The following is a 14,620-nucleotide window of genomic DNA, read 5'->3' as shown; positions in this document are numbered from 1 at the left end:
GGTTAATGTCCTGGTCACCCTCACCTTGGCTTGTTCTTTTAGGATCTAAGGTCTGAGTTGTTGTTGCAAACTTCGTGACAACGTTTAGATTCAATATGTTAAAACTTCTTGCAACTATAGGGGGTGCTGTTCCGCATTAGCATATTTGGGTCTCCAAATTAAACTGCCTCGTGCTAAATTCTTGATCGTACAATATGCATATTATTGTTATTATTGGATAGAAAACAGTCTATAGTTTCTATAGGAGTTGAAATTTTGTCTCTGAGTGGTACAGAACAATTTTTACAGCACTTTTCATGACAGGGTTCAGATTTCAGAAATTTTTACCTCTGATCTGGGGTCTGTTTATAAGGCCACAGTGAATGCTATGAAGAAACCGACACTGCCTACGTCTTCCTCTGGGTGTCTGTACGTCATCACGTTTTCAATGAAATCGATGGGACGTTCACAGCCATTATAAATGACCAAAATGTACAGAGACCGCCCTTTCTCAACGTGCGCCTCAAGCGTGAAGGCCATCGGACCTGCCTCGTTCCAAATCGTTTTCTAACCAGCTATAGTTCTCCGGTCATGTTTTCAGTCGTTATAGTTGTTAAAAACATCATAATGTGGTTAATTTTAACCGTTTTATAGCAATTTATATCCGTTTAGTGCGATTCTGAGGAATTTATTTGTCGTGCACTTTCTAGCTTTGGGAACGTTTCGCGGTCTCGGTCGTTGTTAGTGGACATTTCGAAGGACAGAGGACATCTATCGACCAAAAGACGTTTATAACATAGAAAGGATACATTGCCCAAGAATATGATGGAAGATCAGCTCAAAGTAAGCAATATTTAATATGATAAACCGTGTTTCTGTCGAAATATTTTAAACGCATACATCGCCATTTTGTTTGGTATAGCTTCACTTGGCCAACCCTGTATTGAAAAGTAAGGATAATTTTAAAAATGTAAATCAGCGGTTGCATTAAGAACTAATTTGTCTTTCGATTCCTGTCAACCCTGTATTTTTTAGTCAAGTATATGATTAGCTTTTAATTAAACTAGATCACTCTGATAGATGACGTCAGACATATTGAGGCTTGATTTCCTAGTATTTTTATTGTGTAACCACGGTTTTGTATGGCTAAATATGCACCTTTTCGAACAAACTGTATATGTATGTTGTAAAATGATGTTACAGGAGTGTCATCGGAAGAATTCTGAGAAGGTTAGTGAAAAAATTAATATCTTTTGGCGGTGATTACGTTATAGCGCTCTTTGGCTGGAATCGATGCTCTGGTAACGTTTTCACATGTAGTATGCTAACTTATCGATTTATTGTGTTTTCGCTGTAAAACGCTTAGAAAATCTGAAATATTGTCTGGAATCACAAGATCTGGGTCTTTCCATTGCTATGCTTTGTCTATTCTTATGAAATGTTTTATGATGAGTAAATTGGTCATACACGTTGCTCTATCTAGTAATTCTAGTCGATTTGCGATGGTCGGTGCAATTGTAAACTGTGATTTCTACCTGAAATATGCACTTTTTTCTAACAAAAACTATCCTATACCATGAATATGTTATCAGACTGTCATCTGAAGAGGTTTTTTCTTGGTTAGTGGATATCAATATCTTAGTTGAGCCGAATTGGTGATAGCACCTGAAGGAGTAAGAAACTGATGGAGTTAGAATAGTGGTGTATTTTGCTAACGTGTTTAGCTAATAGATTTACATATTTTGTCTTCCCTGTAAAACATTTTAAAAATCTGAAATGGTGGCTTTATTCACAAGATCTGTATCTTTCATCTGGTGTCTTGGACTTGTGATTTAATGATATTTAGATGCTACTATCTACTTGTGAAGCTATGCTAGCTATGCTAATCAGTGTGTGGGGGGTGGGGGGTGATCCCGGATACGGGGTTGAGGTTCGGTAAAGGTTAAAAGCTGAAACCTAAAAGCACAGGACATTTGCAATCATCTTCCTTTTTCAGTTCGCCCAAAGTATGTACCCTAACGTATCTGTGTAAACAGCATTCTGTTATTGCCTCTTGCTGTATTTCATTACAACTTTATTTTTTATATAGGCAATATGAAGGGGAATGATACATGTTATGATAAGATTACTTTGTTATTGAATGTACAGTACCAGTCAAAAGTTGACACACTTCCTCATTCAAGGGTTTTTCTTTGTTTTTACTATTTTCTACATCATGTAATAATAGTGAAGATGTCAAAACTATGAAATAACACATATGGAATCATGTAGTAACCATAAAATTGTTAAACAAAATATATTTCATATTTGAGATTCTTCAAAGTAGTAACGCTTTGCCTTGATGACAGCTTTGCACACTCTTGGCATTCTCTCAACTAGCTTCATGAGGTAGTCACCTGTAGTGCATTTCAATTAACAAGTGTGCCTTGTTAAAAGTAAAAGTACATTTGTGGAATTTCTTTCCTTCTTAGTGTGTTTGAGCCAATCAGTTGTGTTGTGATAAGGTAGGGGAGGTATACAGAAGATAGCCCAATTTGGTAAAAAGACCAAGTCCATATTATGGCAAGAACAGCTCAAATAAGCAAAGAGAAATGACAGTCCATCATTACTTTAAAACATGGCGTTCAGTCAATATGGAAAATTTCAAGAACTTTGAACGTTTCTTCAAGTGCAATCTCAAAAACCATCAAGCGCTATGATGAAACTGGCTCTCATGAGGACCGCCACAGGAAAAGAATACCAAGAGTTACCTCTGCTGCAAATGATACATTCATTAGAGTTAACTGGATCTCAGATTGCAGCCCAAATAAATGCTTCACAGAGTTCAAGTAACAGGCACATCTCAATATCAACTGTTCAGAGAAGACTGTGTGAATCTGACCTTCATGGTCGAATTGCTGCAAAGAAACCACTGCTAAAGGACACCAAAAATAAGAAGAGACTTGCTTGGGCCAAGAAACACGAGCAATGGACATTAGACTGGTGGAAATCTGTCCTTTGGTCTGATGAGTCCAAATTTGAGATCTTGGTTTCCAACCACCATGTCTTTGTGGGACACAGAGTAGGTGAACGAATGTGTGGTTCCCACCGTGAAGCATGGAAAAGGAGGTGTGATGGTGTGGGGGTGCTATGCTGTTGACACTGTCAGTGGTTTATTTAGAATTCAAGGCACACTTAACCAGCATGGCTACCACAGCATTCTGCAGCCATACACCATCCCATCTGGTTTGCGCTTAGTGGGACTATCATTTGTTTTTCAACAGGACAATGACCAAAAACACACCTCCAAGCTGTGTAAGGGCTATTTGACCAAGAAGGAGAGTCATGGAGTGCTGTATCAGATGACTTGGCCTCCACAATCACCCAACCTCAACCCAGTTGAGATGGTTTGGGATGAGTTGGACCGCAGAGTGAAGGAAAAGCAGCCAACAAGTGCTCAGCATATGTGGGAACTCCTTCAAGACTGTTGTAAAAGCATTCCTCATGAAGCTGGTTGAGAGAATGCCAAGAGTGTGCAAAGCTGTCATCAAGGCAAAGGGTGGCTGCTTTGAAAAATCTCATATGTAAAATATATTTTGATTTGTTTAACACTTTTTTGGTTACTACATGATTCCATGTGTTATTTCATAGTTTTGATGTCTTCACTATTATTCTACAATGTAGAAAATAGTAATAAAAAAAAAGAAAAACCCTTGAATGGGTAGGTGTGTCCAAACTTTTGACTGGTACTGTAGGTGATTGTCCCTGACTGTCGCGTCTCTCCCCTCAGATAGCAGTGGTGCACTACAGTGATGAACCAAGGATAGAGTTCAAACTGAATGATCACAAGAACAGGAACTCTGTACTAAAGGCTATGAGAGGAGTACGCTATGGAGGAGGCAACACCAAAACAGGTACGCACACGTACACACATACACACTGATATTCTGTCTGCGTAGAAAAATGATAGATGTCTATAAGCTTTGAAAGTGGAGACCTCACAAATGTCGAAAGTAAACTTGCCTTGCCTTTTGGAGACAGCATTGTATTTGCATAACTAATTAACTGTTAATAAGTGAACTGTTTCGCCCAGGGCTGGATTACCTAATGGGCACACAGGGCATGTATCCCTGGAGGTCGGGTGCCCCCCAGATAGCATATGATAGCAAAATGTGTAGAATTGCAGGAAATTAGCTTTAAACTGCTAAATGTTCTCTCAACCTCATGGCAAAAAGTGAACAATAGCATGAGATGAGCTATAAAACAGCCATTTTTCTCTCTGATCCATGGCAAGAAGTGTAGAATTTTCTTTAAAACTCCAGCATTTTCTCATAGCTTTATGGAGGTTGGTGCCCCGGGGTCCCAAATGCGGTAGTCCGGTGCTGGTTCCGCCCCACAGTTAGCCAAGATGTTTAGCTAGCCAGCTGAAGTTGTGTACAGCTGGATAGCAACCGTTTTTACCCTCTTTTGCTAGCTACCGTAGCCCTGTCTTGTCAAACGCCTGTCTCCAAAAATGCCAAGTTGTCTCCAGTTGTGTTTGCATTTTGAAATTGTGACACACCTTCCATGCCTATTCACTTTCAATACACATTGATTCTCTATATTGTACCTGCGTAAGTGCCTGCGAGCAAGTCTGTGTGTGTGTGTGTGTGTGTGTGTGTGTGTGTGTGTGTGTGTGTGTCAGTGGCGGTCGGTGCCTTTTAAGATGAGGGAGGATGATAATTTATGAACATGGCCTTATTTCTATTACAGCATATTGGATGACTGTCTTTCATATTCCGTTCACCCAGCTCAATGTAACATCAATAGGTTTAGGCTACTACATGATAGTAAAATTTTCCCTGTACCCATCATGAGGTTGCTACAACCCAGCCTATGAATGAAAGTTTACAACGTAGGTGCACACAGGTCGAGTGAAAGATTTGAGGTGACAGACAGTGACACACAGACTGACAGTGACACATTCAATACCGCCTTGCACACTCTTGCCTGCATCTAGCTTATCTACAGTGTAATCATTAGTCCAACAGTTGCAAAATAGAGTTTCTATTGGACAAATTCAGTTATATTTATCCCCTTTTTGTTACATTTGCTTTTGTTTAAGAAATGTTTAACAGAATCAGCACAATGAATACACCCCTGATCACACACAAACACAGTTCTCTTTCATAGCAGCCACCTACAAACTGCTCATTGTATATGTAATTCCTTCTCACATCTATCTACGTGCTCTCTTCCTCTTACCTTTTCCCTTCACTTGTGGACTATCTGTGACCAGGTGAAAAAACATTTCCAAGTCATACAGCCTATATCATTGCCACGTCATAGTCAACAAAGCTACTAGAACTAATGCGTTAGTAAACATGCTACAATCATACAGTACAGTGTACAGTCAGTAGCAAGCAGTTTAGGAGTTGCACTGGCGGGCCCCGGTGGCAATACATTTATAAAACCAAAAGCTTAACTTGACTTGGAAGAGTTCCGGTGTTGGATAGCGATAGTCAGATACCTCCCCATCCCTTCCTCTCTGTTTGAGCCGGGTGTTTGCTTGACTAGCTTGTTGCATTCAATGCTAGCTAAGTGAAAGTGAAAAAATATATACTATGAAATATAGCTAGCTTTCTCTCTCTCTCTCTCTCTCTAGCTTCTCCTTAATTTTGGATTAATTTGTTAAAAACTGTTCAGCTATTGTCTGTCTCTCTTTTTGAGTCAACTAACTCACCATATTTTATGCACTGCAGTGCTAGCTAGCTGTAGCTTATGCTTTCAGTACTAGATTAATTCTCTGATCCTTTGATTGGGTGGACAACATGTCAGTTCATGCTGCAAGAGCTCTGATAGGTTGGAGGACGTTCTCCGGAAGTTGTCATAATTCCTATGGAAGGGGGTTAGAACCATGAACCTCCTAGGTTTTGTATTGAAGTCAATGTACCCAGAGGAGGACAGAAACTAGCAGTCTTCCGGCTACACCATGGTGCTACCCTACAGAGTGCTGTTGAGGCTACTGTAGACCTTCATTGCAAAACAGTGTGTTTTAATAAATTATTTGGTGATGTGAATATATTTAGTATAGTTTTATCTAAAAATTATAACTTTTTAAATGTTTCACTATTTAAAAAAAAAATGAAATTCTGTGGGGTTGGTCCTCTCTTTCCTCCTGTGAGAAGCCTCCACTGGTGTGTGTGTACATATTGATAGTGATATTGCCAGTGAATGTATTGTTGTTCCACAGGGAAGGGGATGAGCTACGTTCTGAAGGAGCTGTTCCAGGAGTCTCTGGGGATGAGGCAGGAGGTGTCCCATGTCTTGGTGTTGCTGACAGACGGCCGGGCCGTGGACGATGTGGAGCAACCCTCCAGGATCGCACAGGCTTATGGTCAGTTCAGATATCAGTGCTCATACTCTACATACTGGGGTCAAAGGTTGTGGCTAGATGGTAAACAGCTACGGACAGAAGTGACTTTTCATAGCAGGCTAGGAGTGCATTTCATCTAACCCTAACCCTAACCCTTTTCCTAACCTTAACCTAACCTGCTACGTTAATTCTCCTAACCTGCTACGAAAAGTGACTTCCGTTCGTAGCTGTATACCATCTAGTCAAAACCGTGGTCAATGTCTTGGGACGTCTAAGGATTGTAGCCATTTTGTTCTTGTTGATTAGGAGCCGTTGCTACTGACACGCAAGTTCCTGAAAACATCTGTTTAACACAGATTCATCTACACAGGCATATCTCACCTGTCTTTGATACATGTAGTGATATCCAGTAACGGGTCCTTGTCAGAAGCCTTTGACTTTGCATATTGCTGAATACTGCTTTGTATAACATTATATAATGTATTTTCACGTTCTTCTCTGATATTGACTCCACTCTCAGGTGTGAGTGTGCTGGCCATCGGGGTGGCCAATGCAGACATGGATGAGCTGAAGAAGATAGCGTATCCAGCCAGCTACCAGAACATCTTCTACGCCAGGGACTTTGATGACTTCTCCTCCATAGAGAGAGAGTTCATCAGCAACATCTGCAGCGAGGCGCTGCTCTCCGAGTTCAGACAACACGACGAGGTACAGAATACACACGTCTGAATGAAACTAATATATCACTTGAAATGAAAGGTACTAACTACATCAGGACTTTTTGGAACACCATGCTTGTTTTAAAACATTCTAGCTTGCTGATAATATCTGCTCAATATGTCTCCTTAGCTGGGATCATAGTGAGTTAAGTATGAAGTGTGGAATGTTGGCAAGCAGCCAATTATGACAGAGATGTGAAACTCGGCTGTGTGTTGGAGTGGGCTGCTCTCGCCCTCCAGCTGGAAGTAGAATGTTCTCGAGGTAGAAATTAGGATTGAATTAATAATGACCTATAGCCTCTGATTCAAGGTCATATAATAAGGTCAACATCAATGTGTTTGACATCTTTTATTAGTCTGCCCAGCTGGACACTCCAACTGATGACCCTGATGAGCTGACCAAACCCCAGGGCCCCTGCCCCTTACAGTGCAAGGTACGTCCTTCTCTTAGTCATCATCATCATTACTGTTATCATCAACATTACTATTATCATCATCATCATCATTACTGTTATCATCAACATTACTATTATCATCATCATCATTGCCTTTTTCATCATTTGTGTCAGCATCACGTATCCCAGTTTGTCCAATAGAAATCTAATATATTCTACATATATGGTTTGTTCCCTCCCAGCAACCAGTTCTGCTAATACCGCCATTCCGACCAGTTCTGGCAATGCCGTCATTCCGACCAGTTCTTGTAATGACGTCATTCTGACCAGTTCTGGCAATGCCGTCATTCCGACCAGTTCTTGTAATGACGTCATTCCGACCAGTTCTGGCAATGCCGTCATTCCGACCAGTTCTGCTAATACCGTCATTCTGACCAGTTCTGCTAATGACGTCATTCCGACCAGTTCTGGCAATGCTGTCATTCCGACCAGTTCTTGTAATGACGTCATTCCGACCAGTTCTTGTAATGACGTCATTCCGACCAGTTCTTGTAATGACGTCATTCCGACCAGTTCCTGTAATGACGTCATTCCGACCAGTTCTGGCAATGCTGTCATTCCGACCAGTTCTTGTAATGACGTCATTCCGACCAGTTCTTGTAATGACGTCATTCCGACCAGTTCCTGTAATGACGTCATTCCGACCAGTTCCTGTAATGACGTCATTCCGACCAGTTCCTGTAATGACGTCATTCCGACCAGTTCCTGTAATGACGTCATTCCGACCAGTTCCTGAAATGGCGTCATTCCGACCTGTTCCTGTAATGACGTCATTCCGACCAGTTCCTGTAATGACGTCATTCCGACCAGTTCCTGAAATGGCGTCATTCCGACCAGTTCTTGTAATGACGTCATTCCGACCTGTTCCTGTAATGACGTGATTCCGACCAGTTCTTGTAATGACGTCATTGCCCACTGGGCTCCTTCTTTAGCTGACCTTTGACCCACTTTCATTTGGAAACATGGACTGACCTTTATTTGATTAATAGATTAATCTCTTTCTCCTTTCTGATTCACTTTCAAAGGGGCAGAAAGGTGAAAAGGTGAGTACAGTTATATTTAGTTACTTCTAACTTGGTGATTTAAATGAGATATTTGGACTTTATGTTTACCTTGTTCTCTTTTTCTCTGTCTGTTACTCACAGGGAGGTGGCTCTGGTAATGGTGGACTGGTATGTTCTACACCACAATTTAATTCATTCATTAAGTCATTCATTTATCCATCCATTCATCTATTCATCCAACCATTCATTCATTCAGTCATCCATTCATTCAGTCATTCATCAATTTATCCAGCCATCGAGCCATTCATTGTCATTCATTCATTGTCATTTATTTATTCATTTATTCATTCATCTGCCATAATTCCATGACATTTGTTTGATTACAGAGACTCCAGCAAAACACTGCGATGTTTGAGTCAATTGGCCTCAAGTCCAAAGGAGAGAAAGGAGAGAGAGTAAGTGTTAACTCTCTCATCATACATTGTCTATGTAGGCTATCATCTATACACACTGATACAGTAGAGTGCTGTGCCCTTGAGCAAGGCACTTCACCACAACTGAAGATCACTGCCCAGCGGCTGGTCCTGTGCTGCTCCCAGCCGTGTGCGTGTGTTTGTGTGTGTTTGATTGTTTGTTTGTTTTTTATTTCTGGATAAATACAACCCCGTAGCTGATGCAATGAAACATGAAAGGCACCGTACCATCAAAGTGGCCGTGTGTCAGAATTGATGGTGACAGTTGACAGAATCGCTGCTATTTATTCTTCTGTAGCATCTGACAGTTAGGCATTCAACAATCTGTCTTCCAAGTTTCACGAAATATTTGTTTGGTCCTATAATTGTGTTTTAATAAGCCGTTTTATACACAGAAGATCTCTGCTAAACACAGTCAAGCTGTGATCAGCGATAACTTTGGAACAAAGTTGACTAGAAATACAAAGTTGCTGATGTCTGTAATTGAACAACCCTCTGAGCACACACTGGTTGAATCATCGTTGTTTTCACATCATTTCAATGAAATGACGTTAAACCAACATGGAATAGATGTTGAATAGACGTCTGTACCGAGTGGGAAGTGACGGATAAAAAGACATTTAAAATTAATTGATAGATGACTGTATTATAGGCTACATAATGTAGGCCTAAATATTTAAATAATATTTAACTACATGTCATGTTCAGTTAATGGAGTTATATTTGTAAGCTACACTGTCTGTAATTTATATATATTTCATGATGTGTAAGAACATATGTGCCAAATGAATCTGTGATTGAGTGTAATTACTATAGGGTAAGCATTAGAATAAGCTGCCTCAATAATAGCAGCCATTAGGTGACAATATAGCTCTAGCAGCTGATCCATTGTCAGTATTGTGGAATAATTCTAATGTTAAAGTAAGATTTTATTGGAGAAAGCTGATCCGAGAGCAGTGCTGCCTTTCTTTCCATCCTATCAGTATCGACACATGCTCCAACGACTCACTTAGCGAATGTTTTTTATGCGTGGTGTTTTGGGAAACGCATGTTAAACCTTTGGCCATTGTAGGAAAGATGCATCGTTAAAACATGGGAAGCCTAAATGTCATTGCTTTCGGGAAACTGGGCCCAGGACAGCACACCTTCCACCTCCACTCAGCTTAGCGCCAGGTGTAGCAAATCAACAACAATACAATGATCCTATTGATCTCAGTGTGTCCTCAGCGTTCATTGATACTGGACTTCACATAGAAACAGAGATCAAATGTTATATTTGGGTCAGTACTCCTTTTTCAATCGTTCTTCTTGGTTGTGTAATGTGTTTTTGTGTGGTCAATATTTGTATTGTTTTTCTCAGTGACATATGTCGTGAAGGTGTGTAGTGGAACAATGATAGCAGTATCAAAACAGATAAAGAAGCCAAACAGAAAAGAAAAAGGGACAACAAATCTGTCTAGTGTATTTCTTTGGCACGGACTGTATTTTTTTTCATTTAACAGGGACTTCCTGGAACAGATGGTGTCCCCGGGTTGCCAGGACGACCAGGACGAACCGGACCCCCAGGCTCAGCCGGACAACGGGTAAATCTAACAAAGAAAGAAACAGTCTTATTGTACTCTGAGTCTACAAAACATTAGGAACACCTTCCTAATATTGAGTTGCACCCCTTTTTGCCATCAGAACAGCCTCAATTTGTCAGGGAATAAACCCGACAAGGTGTCGAAAGCGTTCCACAGGGATGCTTGCCCATGCCGACTCCAATGCTTCCCACAGTTGTCGCAAGTTGGCTGGATGTCCTTTGTGTGGTGGACCATTCTTGATACAAACGGGACTGTTGAGCATGAAAAACCCAGCAACGTTGTAGTTCTTGACATATTCAAACCGGTGTGCCTGGCACCTACTACAACACCTCGTTCAAAGGAACTTAAATCTTTTGTCTTGCCCATTCACCCTCTGAATTGCACATATACACAATCCATGTCTCAATTGTCTCAAGGCTTAAAAATCATTCTTTAACCTGTCTCCTCCCCTTCATCTACACTGATTTGAAGTGGATTTAACAAGTGACATCAATAAGGGATCATAGATTTAACCTGGATTCACTTGGTTAGTCTATGTCATGGAAGAGCAGGTGTTCTTAATGTTCTGTACAGTCAGTGTATAGGGCTGATGTAAAAATGGTCCTGTTTTAACGATGTATTGGACTGTTATGCACCGTTACTGTGTGTGTGTGATTTACATTTTTTAAGGTGCTTCTGTGTGCCTGACACCAACAATTAAAGTTATTCTAGTAATTAAGCTTAAGCTTTCCAGTGTGCAAAACTGGTTGAAATGACAGTTTTGCTCACAGCTTATTAACTACATTTGAACTTATGCCACTTATGTAAATGAGATGTTTCCAATGCCAGTTTTCTCTCTGTTTCAGGGTTTAGAAGGTGTTACAGGTGACCTGGTATGTTCAATGTGCTTATGGAGGCAATGTTTATTAGTGTCTAGTAGTGTACCCATAAGCTCAAACTCTATTCCCAAGTTGGTGCACTACTTTTGACCAGGGCCTATAGGGCTCTGGTCAACAGTAGTGCACTACAGTATATAGGGAATATGGGGCTTTTTAGGATGCAGACCCTAGGTCTTGTTCTTCAGAATGACTCATAAGACCTTTAATGCCTGTGTCTCTGTTTTCAACGTGTTCTCTACAACTCTTTCCACTTTCAATCCTTCATAATACATTTTTTTCGTTACTAATCATAGATGCCATGCACTTTGAGTGACAGTTTGCCATAATACTATGATTATGTTGACACCTGTGGGCTCATGAAATTAAGTTTCTCAGTATTATTTCCTTCTTGCTAGTTTACAGCTACACCTTAAACTGTTGAATCTGTCGTGTCCAGTTTTCTGAGATGTTTCCCTTAAGGCTCAAAGTTTGTGGGGGTTGAATTGGTTCCATAACGGTGAAACTATCGTTTATTTCTGACACCATGCAATATTAAACTAGCTTGCTTTGGTGAGCAATGAACAAGTGTGTATTCATTCAGCCATCTTTATTCAAAACTTTATTTCCCGTGGCTTCAGGTGGTGGCCTAATCATGTCATTACAGTCATCCTTTTATGATTTCCTGTCAGGTGATCTAGTGTGTCATTGTGAACGCTGTCATGTTCCGATTTTAATGTTATTTTCTGTAATCACAGGGGCCTCCTGGTATCACTGGTCCAAAAGGCCAGAGAGGAGAGAGGGTAAGTCCAACCGAACAACAACAACATGAGTCTAGAAGCAGTAGATGTTATAAGAAATGTTAGGATTATCTGTGCAATATAAAATGTACTGCTAACCAATAGGGTCAAGTGATTAAAGCGTTAAGTTTGAACTCTACCTATAGACCTTTCTGCCTTCATACCAAACCCTTTGTCGCTCTCTTTTTATCTTCAAGTTTTAGATAATCATACTACGAGTTCACCACAAGGTGATATTATGTGACCTTTGACCTCTTTCTGCCAGGGGGAGCCTGGGTATGTCATAGGGGGCATAGGAGACGGCCATTATGCTCCTGGACGAAAGGGAGAGCCTGGATCATCAGTGAGTATTCACAACACAGACCTTAAAACAACTTTGTTTTATGAAGGCTTTATAAAGGCCTTATAAAGGGTTATACATGTTTCATAAAGGGTTTGGAAATTGTATTACCTGAAATAACATGTTTTGTTCGTTCAACATCATAAATAATTGATACTACATGCTTCCTCTGAATAAGAAATACAAATGATATGGTTGTTGTTTAATGTCCTATACTGCTCTGATAAAAGGGACCCCAAGGGGCTTCGGGTGTACCAGGGGTCTCTGGACCCTCAGGCCTGCCTGGACAGTCAGGTTCACCTGGGTCCTCAGGGATATCTGTTAAGGTAAGACAGATAGATAGTGCGGGTAGATCTTACATACTATTATTATTATTATATCGCATAATAATAATCATTTTTTACTGTATGTTATGTGTGTTGATGTGTCATTCAAAAATACATGCTACAAGTATCAAGTTGTCAGCACACAATGGAAATAATATTGGGGATAAAATACATCCCTGAGGGACTCCGTTGTAACCAGTTCATATGATAAAATGTGTTTCACATTGACCTTCTGTGGCCGGTCACTTAACAATCTTAAATGATATGGGTTACACAACATTGATTTGATGTGTTTATGTTCTATTCTTCCCTTGCAGGGGGAACATGGGGAGGCAGGTGCTAAAGTGAGTGGGTGGTTCCTTTCTCCTTTCTTTTCTTCAACAGTATAGTTACTGCTTTGGGTCAAGGGAAGATGGAGCTTGCTAAGTCAATGTAATTCACCTAAAACTGGCACGGTGTTGATATGAATAAAACAATGTTGCCAGGATTATGAATTAGTTTTATCGATCGCATTTTAAACACACATTGCTGACGATTCTAGAAATGGGTGTTGATTTTTCAAAACTAGTATTGGGTCATGTATTGCATTTGCCAGGGCTACTTTGAAAAAGAGCTTCCTGTTTCGACAGGACTCACCTGGATAAATACAAAATAAATTAATACAAGTTATTCATGCTACATCTATGTTTAATATTGCCCAATAACTTGATAAACCCAAATGTAACCTCTTTTCCTTGCTGGTATGTTATTAATGAAATAACATTAGTGTTTTGTGATGTTTTGAAAGGGTTTGCGTGGGAAAGCAGGGGCCAAAGGAGACAAAGGAGATCATGGTAAAGATGTAAGTGTTTAGTTTCTGTTATGCAGCGAGCAGCCTAGCGATTAGAGTGTTGGGCCAGTAACTGAAAGGTCGCTAGTTTGAATTCCAAAGCCGACAAGGTGAAAAATCTGTCAATGTGATCTTGAGCAAGGCACTTAACCCTAATTGCTCCAGGGTTGCCATTGATCATTTCAGACACTGTCTGTGAAACAACTCTCCGATGGTGTCTCAGGGAGAGTTGGGAAAAGCAAAAAAACACACTTTGAAATAGGACAAATATAAGCACCCACCAAATGATGATTATTTATTATGCTCAGTTTGTGTTAATTAAACTATAATACCACATTGCTATTTCTAAGTATTGGCTTTTAGTTAATGTGTTGTTCAATCTTTCTTCCTTTCCTTGTTGTCTGTCTCAAACCAGGGCCAAGCAGGGTTACCTGGTCCCATTGGAATTGATGGTGTTCCAGGCTTCCCAGGTCAAAAGGGATATAAGGTAAGAGTGTGCTTCATCAAGAACTTACAGTATACCTGAAGGGACATTATCTTGTGGTTTCCTCTGTATATTTGAAAGAAGCCACAGCGAATATCATATTTGAATACTATTGGTTTACGTGGGTATCATACTGCATGTTGATCTGATTACGGTTATGATAGGATTCTGATTGGTGATTTGTGCTGTTCTTCCCAGGGAGAGGAGGGGATCGGGGTTCCCGGTGTCCAGGGTCCTCGTGGAGAGTCAGGGGAGAAGGTACAAGCAGTTCATACATGGACTCATCAACATGAACTGTGTGTATTGCTTCACCTGAATTGTGTAGTTTGTTAGTCACGTATTAGCTAATCATTGGTTTAACTTTGTCTTGCAGGGAAATATAGGCCTATCAGGACCTGAGGGAACAAAGGTACTTTATTTATGTTAACACTTTGATTTGA

The 14,620-nt window shown here is 40.3% G+C and overlaps 1 protein-coding gene across 1 annotated transcript in view; it reads left to right on the top strand.

Annotated features, from left to right (window-relative positions):
• Positions 1-14,620, top strand: part of col7a1l (collagen type VII alpha 1-like) — an 87,615-nt gene that overhangs the window by 45,605 nt on the left and 27,390 nt on the right. The window contains exons 23-39 of the mRNA XM_071332151.1: positions 3,749-3,872; positions 6,191-6,334; positions 6,834-7,021; positions 7,389-7,466; positions 8,513-8,530; positions 8,633-8,659; positions 8,878-8,946; positions 10,467-10,547; positions 11,393-11,419; positions 12,160-12,204; positions 12,467-12,544; positions 12,772-12,867; positions 13,185-13,211; positions 13,655-13,708; positions 14,112-14,183; positions 14,379-14,438; positions 14,554-14,589. Coding sequence (XP_071188252.1) covers positions 3,749-3,872; positions 6,191-6,334; positions 6,834-7,021; positions 7,389-7,466; positions 8,513-8,530; positions 8,633-8,659; positions 8,878-8,946; positions 10,467-10,547; positions 11,393-11,419; positions 12,160-12,204; positions 12,467-12,544; positions 12,772-12,867; positions 13,185-13,211; positions 13,655-13,708; positions 14,112-14,183; positions 14,379-14,438; positions 14,554-14,589 — 1,224 coding nt within the window. The remainder of the gene's footprint in view (positions 1-3,748; positions 3,873-6,190; positions 6,335-6,833; positions 7,022-7,388; positions 7,467-8,512; positions 8,531-8,632; positions 8,660-8,877; positions 8,947-10,466; positions 10,548-11,392; positions 11,420-12,159; positions 12,205-12,466; positions 12,545-12,771; positions 12,868-13,184; positions 13,212-13,654; positions 13,709-14,111; positions 14,184-14,378; positions 14,439-14,553; positions 14,590-14,620) is intronic.

Source organism: Salvelinus alpinus, chromosome 11 (genome assembly GCF_045679555.1).
Source record: "Salvelinus alpinus chromosome 11, SLU_Salpinus.1, whole genome shotgun sequence".
NCBI lineage: Eukaryota > Metazoa > Chordata > Actinopteri > Salmoniformes > Salmonidae > Salvelinus > Salvelinus alpinus.
This window is presented reverse-complemented; position numbering and strand designations above follow the sequence as displayed.